The sequence below is a fragment of the Benincasa hispida genome, chromosome 10 (assembly GCF_009727055.1).
Source record: "Benincasa hispida cultivar B227 chromosome 10, ASM972705v1, whole genome shotgun sequence".
In the NCBI taxonomy this organism is placed as follows: domain Eukaryota; kingdom Viridiplantae; phylum Streptophyta; class Magnoliopsida; order Cucurbitales; family Cucurbitaceae; genus Benincasa; species Benincasa hispida.
The window spans coordinates 56676837-56687678 of record NC_052358.1 but is presented as its reverse complement, the minus strand read 5'-3'; the positions used below and the strand labels follow the sequence as shown (position 1 = coordinate 56687678).

The window sequence follows — 10842 nt, the reverse complement described above, 5'->3', positions numbered from 1 at the left end:
CCCAAATTAGGGATTCCATGTTGTATAAATACAACAATTATATACATTTCAAAATACAAGAAATATAGAAAGCAAAGTCGTAATACTATTGTCTACCCAACTCCTCTTTAATATTATCGTTTACCGTCCCATCGTGTTCCTCTTCCAACGACCACGAGCGCTTCGACTTCCCGTATGCATCTGTTGTCCTGTTCAACTTCCAATTCTAACTGTGGTTATATCCCTATTTCAGACCCTCTCAATCTCAGACCATGTCGATTCCGGCGATCAAATTTGTAAGTTATAAACCACTCTCATAATTTTGTTTTTCTTTTTTTCTCTCTCTCTTCATGAAGATCGAAGGTTTTTCTAGCGTTTTGTTCAAATTTTTGTGGTAAATTGTCGATGTTTGAATCTTATTTGAATCTGATTTGATTGCGGCAGCCATATTGATTTCGGGAGTAAATTGATGTACGGTTTAGTTTCACTACGATATTGATCTCGGCGATATTTATTTTGTGGTTAAATTTCTCTTTCAATATTTGTTTTCTTTCTTCCTCTTTATGATAATTTTATGGGGAAATTGTCAAACATATGTATCCTATTTGATAGAGATAAACCACTGTTCATTTAGAGTGTCTTTCTCTTGGAAGACATATATATTATATATATATATATATATATATATATATATATATATATATATATATATAATAATATTATTTTGTTTTGCATGTGGGGCTGAGTTAAGTGGATGAATTCATGGATATACTATTTTGTTTTTATTTTGGTTGATTTAAATGTATAGTTTATGGATCTTAGATTTGGGTTGATTTAAATGTATAATATTTAGATATTATATACTGAACTTAGAAATTGGATTTTGTTGGGTTGACATATTAATATATTTTTTGTCAACTATAACTATTGAAAAAATCATAATAAATATGTTGATGCATCCTGAAGATTTAGTTATTCTTGAACCTATAAATGATGGAGACAGTGATATTGATGTTGAAGTTGATAGTTATTTGGATACGATAGTAGTGGGGACATGATCTTGAGTTGGTACCGTCAGATATGTTCATCCAAATAGATTGGGAAATTACAAATTCAACATATGAACTAGGGTCTACATTGGAGGAAAAGAGTATATGTGTAGATAATTGTAGTTTAATACAGAAAGGAATGTTGTTTAATACTAAAGAAGATTTACAACTTGCTGTAAAAAAAATATTGTGTGACAAAATACTACAAGATTTTTGTAGTGGAATCAAATCAAGATCTTTGGTATGCCAGATGTAAATCATGGAAGGATGGTTGTGATTGAAGGTTACGAGCATGTCAGCGTAAAACTCGTGGGATGTTCGAAATCACCAAACTTCAAGGGGAACATTCGTGTTTGTTTTCATAATTGACACATTATCTCAAAGATTGATTCAAATTTTATGAGTATCGAAATCCAAAATTTGGTTAGAGCTCATCCTAGGGTACTTGTAGCTCTACTGCAAGAAGCAATTAAAAAACAATATGGCTATAATATTAATTATAGACGGGTGTGGCAAGCCAAGAGAAAAATGTTGATTGTTGTGTTTGGTGATTGGGAGAAATCATATTCAGAGATTCTGTATTGGTTGAGTGCTCTTGTACATTACAATCCAGGAACACGATCAGATTGGTATTTTCTTCCATCTGATGTGTTAGATACGACTATTTTTCATCGAGTTTTTTGGTCCTTCGATTCTGCAAGAGAAGGTTCAAACATTGTAGACCATAATCCAGATCGATGGAACTCCTCTCTACGAAAAGTATAAGGGGAAATTATTGACTGCCTTGTCAATTGATGCAAACGGACATATATTTCTCCTTGCTTTTGCTATTGTTGAAGGTGAAAATTCATCCAGTTGGTCATAGTTTTTGTATTGGTTGAGTGCTCTTGTAATCATATTTAGAGCTTCCGTATTGGTTGAGTGCTCTTGTAATTTGAACTTCTTAGGTAATAGAGTCTGGTCCTTCTAATCCTGTACAACTATATCAACAAAATATGCATCGTTCACAATCGATATGGGATAGTTCTTCTATAGTAGTTTTGAGTTGTTGGAGAAGGGAGGCATCTGCACAACATATTATCCCATTTGATCACCGTATTATTCCCTATGTTGAACAGGCAGGCTTTCTTGGGGTCACACAAATTGGATTTATCCAATTTGATTGGCACCTCATTACTACTCTAGTTGAGCGTTGAAGACCAGAAACCCACATATTTCACCGGCCTTGTGGGGAATGTACAATCACGCTGCATGATGTTGCCATATAGTTTGGGTTACGAGTGTACGGGTAATCATTGACAGGTTCACTACAATATAATTGGAAGAATGTTTGTGAAGAGCTCTTAGGCGTTCTACTAGATGATCTGAAAGGCTCAAGATTGAGTATCCCCTGGTTGGCGTCCTAGATTCCAGAATTACCTCCCGATGCTAACGACATCAGCATACGTAGGTATGCACGAGCATACATTATGTAGCTTATTGGAGGATTTTTGTTCGTTGACAAGTCAAATACTCTAGTGTATCTCATGTTCCTTCCACTGTTGTCTGTTTTTTAGCATGCTGGTACGTACTTGTGGGGTGGTACATGTATTGCATGGTTGTATAGAGAACTTTGTCGGGCTACCAATGCACAAACATTGGAAATAGCGAGGCCACTAATACTACTACAGGTATGGGCTTATGATAGATTTCTGATTATAGCACCACAAATCCAGTTACAGGCCCCAGATCATCATCCACTTAGTACCAGATATTATTTTATTTATATATTTATTTTCTTATCATTTTATATAAGAATATAAATTAATTGTATTTTTTTTATAATTTTAGATGGAGTGGTATATTAGTTGCCTCTTAACAGTCAACAAATATGTTGCTTATATACCGAAAAATATTTGACAAACTGATGCACAAAGGTAACAAATGTATATATAAATGAATATTTAAAACATTTTGAATGTATACTTATTATTTTTTTTTTTTGTCAAATTAATTGGACGCCATACACACAACATATTTGGTCATCACTACCTGATTAGTGTCGTGATGGTGAAGACATCTGGTTGACCGTTAGCCCTCTTATATGCTTCCATATAGTAGAGTGACATCATTCAGATCGTGTGTTGAGACAGTTTGGTCTGTGATAAACGATACCTTCGTTGTCCTATACACTCCTAACATTACATCAGATAAATTTGAGAGGTAAGCATGACCAAGACTGGCGTCGAATCCACGTGGAGTATATATCCTACTGGCATGGATGACATGATCGTTGTACACAGGGAGAAATAACAAATGAACCAGTTGTATTAGATGACTACTTTTCCTAGTACGATTAAATTACGAGGCGATTTATACGACGCTTACTATTACTGCATGGTAAGAGATTTAAAATCAGATATTTTTCATATATATGATATGAATATTGTTTAATATTTATTTTTTTCATTGTACAGAATAATTTTATCGGAGATGTACAACAATATTCAGTGTAGCACACTTACCAGAGTTGGGTTCAATGTGTTAGCAAACATTGGTCAACATAGAAAGTATTATTCAACAAACAAGACGACTCAATGTTGTTGACACCGATTGAAGACGTATTCGTCGTAGACGTTAACGACAACAGGGTGAACCTAATTTAGAGGGACACGAAGACAACCCCATGTGGGTACTAAATGAGCTCCGTTCATAAAACCGTCTAGCGCACGACTTTTTTTCATCGTTCTTAACCCCTGGGTGCCTCATCTTTAAATTTCATGTAAACTTCTATTTTCAAATTAGAGAACTAATTGTAAATCTTTTTAATATCATGACATTTTTTTTTAATATGAGTGCAGAATAATTATATTTTCATTGTAGATTAAATATATAATTAAGTTTAATAATGAAGGAATTCGTGGACCCGGTCCTAAAATCTTAATATTGCTGTACAAAAAAATAATTAGTTAATCTATTTTTTAAAAAAAAGAAAAAAGAAAAAAATTGTGGACTGGATCCACGATTATGGCAATCATGGACTCGGTCCACAAGTTTCCATGCGATCGGTCAACCAAGTCAGCCGATATGGTGCTGACGGGATTAAACGTCAATCGTGTACCTCGTACACGATTTTTTCAAATTTTTCTAAATGATAATAACTATCCTACTTTTGTCAATACTTTCACTCCCATCTATTTTTAAAAATACTTTCCCATATACTCCATTTTTCAATAGTTTGAAAAAACACATTATTTTTTAACTTCATCCTCATAAATAACATAAGTGCACGTCCCCTCCCCATAAAAAAGTATTTCCGTCCTATTTTTTAAGTAAATTCTAATATTAAAAATATCCAAAACTTTAGACATTAATGAAAATAAGTTGTGTGGTCTACAACTATAATTATTCCATGTGAAATTGTGCTAATGGGCTTTGTGTATATGGCTTCTTCGGCCCAATACTTTTTTCTGAATCTCACTTTTACCCTCCCATTTGTTGACGTGTCAGATTTTTGGCGGTTCAAGGAAAGGGTATTTTCGTACTTAAATTTAATGAAAATACGAATCGCTATCATTGAATCGTCTTGAAGGATCAGACACTGGCTCCAGTGAGAAAAAGCTATGGCTTCTACAGCAATCTCACCTGTCCTTCAAATCCTCCCATCACGATGCCGATTAAACATCACCGTCCGCGCCGCCGCAGTGAAATCGCTGCCAGAATCTCTCTCCGCTAGAAGAACGCGGCGACAGACACTGTTGTTCCTGACGGCAACGGCGGCGGCGGCGGCGGTTGTGGGTAGAGAGAATCCGTCAGTGGCGGAGGACATTCCTCTGTTCGGTCTGAGGAAGAAGCTCAAGAAGGTGGAGGAGGAGGCGGAGGAGATCGTGAGGGAAGGATTCGAGGCGGCGGAGAAAGGACTGGAGACGGCGGAGCGAGGGATTGTGACGGCGGAGCAGGGGATTGTAGCGGCAGAGAGAGGAATTGAAACGGCGGAGAAAGAAATTGAAACGGCAGTGAATTTCGGAGCGTTATCGCAGGCTGGGGCGGTCGCCGGAGCTGAGGTCGTTGGAGTTCTCGTTGCTACGTCGATTGTTAACGGTATTTTGGGTCCTGAAGGGCAGAGTTAAATTAAATGTGTGTTTTATGTAATTCAGGTTTTCCCCCCTTTTTACAGCTTTCTTGTGTTTATAATTATTAATAAACTAAATGTTGTTGTAATATTTGATAAATTATGTAGCTTTAAAAGGTGATGATAAATATGGTGAAGAATTGAGTGACTCTACCCATTAAGTTAGGTAAAGCAAATATGAGAAAGAATTAACAAAATTTAAGTATACAAAACAATAACTGAAGTGATCATGTAGATTGGTAGTTTAGAGGGAAAAAAAATTTGATCCTCACCCATATTCTACCTTAATCTTTGATTAGGACCCTTTCTTAACTAGGTTATGATAGTTGTCCGTCTTTGTAGAGGCTAGTTTAATCTAGATTAAATAAGTAGTTGCGTGCTTAATTCGATTGTGAATTAAATTTGTAGAATTCAATAATAAGAATTGCAATGACCGTCTAACTTGGATTAGAAGCAAGAGTGTTCTAAACTTGGTTACAACTATCCTTTTATCTTCTTATTTTTGGCATTTTTTTTTGTTTTAATCAAAACCCCCATTTTATAGCTTTCATAGTTAAGCTTAGTTAAAGAAATGATTAAATAGCATTTTTCTGTGAATCGACCTCTTACTTCCACCTTAACTACAAGTTAGTTAGGTTGCTGTTCGAGCTTTATAAATATGTTTTTGTTTTGGGTTAGGTAAAACTAAAGACACCTACTTCACTCCGGACAAAATGAGTTTAAGTTTTTAGGTCAATCGATGATTTAATATGGTATCCAAATTATATGCAATGTTATTGATATATAATTAAATTTACATTCACCTATCTTAAGCTTTTGTGAAGTTTTTTTTGTAACATAAAATGTGTGAATTTTTTATGGCTTTTTTCCTCAACTTTTTGTTCCACTGTTAAACTACACAAATATTTTCTCATTTTTGTGAACTCAAGAACTTCAAATATATTTTACATTTTTCTACATGAAACTATTGCACTTGACGTAAACAAATATATATATAATTAAATTTGTCTTTACTCACTAACTTAAGTTTTTGGGTCAATTGGTAATTTAAGATGATATCAAAGCGGGTGGTTCCGGAAGGTCATGTATTCAAATCAAACCCTGCAATATTATTTTTTTTCCCATTTAATATTGATTTCCATTTGTTGAGCATTCTTCATATTTCAAGACCACAAGTGAGGAGAGTGTTACATGATATAATTAAATTTGCCAATCTTTTGGGTCAATTGGTGATTTGAGAATATAAATATATAATTAACAACTTTACAACATAGAACTCAACAAAAAAAAAAAAAAAAAAAAACTTACAGCATATCTTTATGAAAATTGATTAAATAATAATAATCTTTAGATAAACTATCATGCGAATGTAATTCTAAATTTTATCAACATAGATAATGGTTATAAATACTCTTTTTAAGAAAAATTAACAATAAACTAATAGAAGTGACATTTTTAAATTTAATTGAAAGTATATGAACTATAATGATACGAAACTGATGCTACAATGATCAAAATGATATTTTAACCTTTTTTTTTTAAAAAAATAAGTAATACATTTACTAGCTTTAGGAGTAAAATTGGAAATTTCTCTTCTTTTGACTTTAGGTCAAGAGTATACTATTACCAATTATGCTCATGTAATTGTTCACAACTCTGTTTCTTATAACATTCTTCTCTCAAAAGAGACATTAATTGAAATGGAATACAAAAGTGATACAAAGCCCTAATCCACTCATAAATTAACGAGGAGCATCCATGATAAGAAGGATGTCGAAATAGGAAATCTCAATTAATAGAGTTTTGGAGATTCACCTTATCATACAATGACCCTTACCATTATTTTGATGGTAACTACTCACAAGCTCCAAACAAAGTAAAATACTATCCATAATATTGTTCACAAAGGCAGATTCATGGGGTTCGGAACAAATTGTCCTTAGGTGTAAGTATACAATCGCTGACTAGTAGTATAAAATGGATAGAGTCCACATATTGAATTCCAAAATAACAGAGTACAATAATCTAACTAAGAAGATCTTCTTCAAAATTTGTGACTAAAAAGTAACAAAGATAAAATGATTTGATTTGGTGACTGTTTTGAAAAATAAAAGAAAAAACAAGTATATTGAAAAATAAGAGAAAACAATAAGAAAAATAAATGTCGTAAAAATAAGAAGAAAAAAATGGATTCAAATCGTTTTAACCTTAAGGGAGAATTGTACCCACCTTGAGTCCGTAACTTACTTTACTCAACTAGACCCAGACATAATGTGGCATGTAACTTAGATGCATCCGCATCTTTGCTCTTTCAAGCCCGAAGAGGTTAAGTCGTATGAAATCAAATTGCATTGACAATCTATTGTAACTGACAACTAGTAACATGAATCGAATTCAACACATATTCAACTCTCTTTGAGAACTACCTTTAGGAGACCAAGTAATTAAAGACATATTTATATGACTAATTTAAAAATTAGATAAATGAACAGGCAATTCTAGTAAATTATTAATTACCCTATTTCTAAGGGTCAAATGAAATTTTATGTCTAGGTTTTTCTCCTATATTATGTTTATAACAACTGCATATTATCCAACTCTTTCAATACTAGACACAACATGGTAGGCTAATCTAAATGGCCAATTTAGATTACAATAAACGATAAAATCAATAAATGCAAATGACTACTGGGGTTTCTCCAAATCAATATGGAAATCATTCCTTATTATTTTAGAAGATAATGTAATAGAGATTTGATTTGATTTGGTCAAAGATTTTGCAAATCCCAAGATTTTGCAAATCCCAAGATTTTGCAAATCCCAAGATTTGTACACATACTTTTTGTAAGGTTAAGTTGTGGTTGTAACTTGGGCGTAATTTCTAAACTACCCGATGAAAGAAGGGCATACCATTTTCAACCACCGAATGAAAGAATATGTGAGTTCTTATCTCTTAAAGACAACCATTTTACAAGAGACTTCTGATGGGGAGATACCTTTCGAGTTCAAGCCCAAAGCTACTGTTCCTTTCTAGCTTGAATATTGCAACCCAACAAAAGTGGGGTTCTAAATTAAAGTTGCATGCATTGTTATCATTCTCTACTGAGCCTTAATCACATTCCAACCAAGCACACTAATATGATGATCAAACTTACCCCTCAAGACAAACTTCAAAGTCTAAAAATTCTTTTGTTGCTTCATTATAGGTGATACCTCATCCCACCACCTCCAACAATTCCTAACCACATCCAAGAAATCAATGGAATCAACCCATAATTAAAATATCGAAAATTGGATGCACGACAAGTCAAAGAAGCATCAACATCAAACACTATCGGACAATGGTCAAACACCCCCCAAGGATTAACAGAGACCTTAGGCAGAGGTAGAGTAGAGGCCCAAACATCATTTACCAACACCTGATCTAATTGACTAAGGATTAAATTGGATCCATCCTGGCCATTGGTCCAGGTGAACCAACTATCATTACAAGAAATTGATTATTCAGTGACAAATTTTTTGTAGCACTTGCAATTTTTGTCACTAAAAGCCAATCTACAACAACACTTAAAAACGACACAAAAAGTTTGTTATTAGCAACAGATCTTAAATCAACGTTACTAAAAGAATTAGCAACGTATCTGCCAACACCACCAAATATTGAATACTTTTAGCAATATAGGAATGTGGCACTAAATATATATAATTTAATTAAAAAAAAGTAAAATTTTAGACTTTTTTTTCCCTCCCTCTTTCTTCTCCACAATTATTTTCCATCCTCCATTCCCTTCCCCCTCTCCTCTTCACTCAATCTCACTCTTGGCGCAAAGAAGAAGCTTCACTGTGAATGGATGGACGCCATGACTGTTGCACTATGAACGGATAGACACCAAACTTACTCCGGTGGTTGTTGCACTATGAACAGATGGGTGCGAATGGACTCTGGCAACCCTCTCTCCACAAAACTCCAGTGACTCGAACGGGCATACGGGAATGGACAGAATCTTGCTGTTGCACCTGTTTGGACGAGCTACTACACACAATTTGGACAGAATGTCGACTAACGTGAAAAGAAGACTACCAAACAGAACATAACTCCAAGAACGAGAATGGAACCTTGTTTGCAGAGAACCCATTCATTTTCAGGTATTTTTGTGTGAAATTTCAATCAATTAGTACATATTTACCCTAATAATTTCCAAACTCACACAGCTTTTCGATAATTTTCACCTTCAGCAAACCACAAACTACCTATTTTCAAAGAACCCACTGATTATCTAGTGACAAATTTTTAGCAGCACGTGCAAGTTTTGTCACTAAAAGCTACTTTATAGCGACATTTTATAAAAATACCACAAAAAAAATTCATTATTAGCAACACGCTTTAAATCAGTCACTAAAAGAATTAGCAACGTATCTACCAACGGCACTAAATATTGAATATTTTTAGTAACATTGGAAGATGTCACTAAATATATATATTTTTATTAAAAAAAAAAAAAGTAAAAATTTTAGGTTTTTTTCCTCCCTCTTTCTTCTCCCCAATTATTTTCCATCTTTCATTCCCCTCCCCCTCCCCCCCTTCCATTTCCCATTCCCTCCCTCTTCACTCAACCTCACTGCCGGTGAAGAGAAGAAGCTTCATTGTGAATGGACGGATGCCAATGACTGTTGTACTATGAATGGACAGATGCGAACAAACTCTAACAACCCTCTCTCCACAGAACTTCGGCCACTCGAACGGGCGAACAGGAATGGACGAAATCTCACTGTTGCACATGATTTGTACGGAATCTCGCTGTTGCACTCGTTTGGACAAGCTGTTTTGCACACGATATGGACAGAATGCAAGCAAACGTGAAAAGAACACCATCAAACAGAATGAAACTCTGGCGAACGCGAATGGAACCTTGTTGTAGAGAACCCATTCATTTTCAGGTATTTTTATATGAAATTTCTATCAATTAATACACATTTAAATTTATTTCCAAACTCACACAACTTTTCGATGATTTCCATCTTAATAAACCACAAGCCACTTATTTTCAAATAATCCACTCATTTTCAGGTGATTTTATGTGTGAAATTTCCATTACCTAGTATGTATTTTGTTAGCATCTATAGCCAATCAATTTCTAAACAACATTAATTAGGAACTTAACAAGTTAATTTCTAAATTAAAAAAACATATGAGTTTACTTTTTTGGATTAATGCCTTTTATTTTCTTTATTTGTTAATAAATACTTCTTGTATGCAGAAGAAAGATGATGAAGAATTTAAATTTTTTTGTACAAAATCCCTAAAATTGAAGTTAAGTTTAAGAATTTAGGAATATTTTTCAATCTTTCCTTATTCTTCCATGAAAAATAGAAAAATTGGTAAAGAGTTTAAGCATTAGGAGTTATCAATCTACTTTCATCTTCCAATCCATTTCCTTTTTAAAGTGTATTTATTAGTTCTCCTTTTTCTTCCTACTTCTCTGATATTAAATGCACAAATCTTGATCTATTAGTCTTATACATAATTTTCTCTCTTGGTTTATGGTCAGATTTGGTTTTATTATGTTTTGCCATGATGGTACTTGTATTTTTCGCTATTGTTTTTCTTTGGGTACTTTCAAAGTGAAATATAGTTCTGAAAAACTTTTATTTTGGTGAGCAATGTTGAAATTATTCCATGTTTTGAGTATATGTGTTTTCGTT

The 10842-nt window shown here is 33.8% G+C and overlaps 1 protein-coding gene across 1 annotated transcript; it reads left to right on the top strand.

Moving 5' to 3' along the window:
* Window positions 1-4590: 4590 nt before the first annotated feature.
* On the top strand, window positions 4591-5290 carry LOC120087852. Its single transcript, XM_039044807.1, has one exon. It carries the CDS (start codon window positions 4631-4633, stop codon window positions 5135-5137), a length of 507 nt encoding a protein of 168 aa, XP_038900735.1. The 5' UTR covers window positions 4591-4630; the 3' UTR covers window positions 5138-5290.
* The last annotated feature ends 5552 nt before the right edge of the window (window positions 5291-10842 follow it).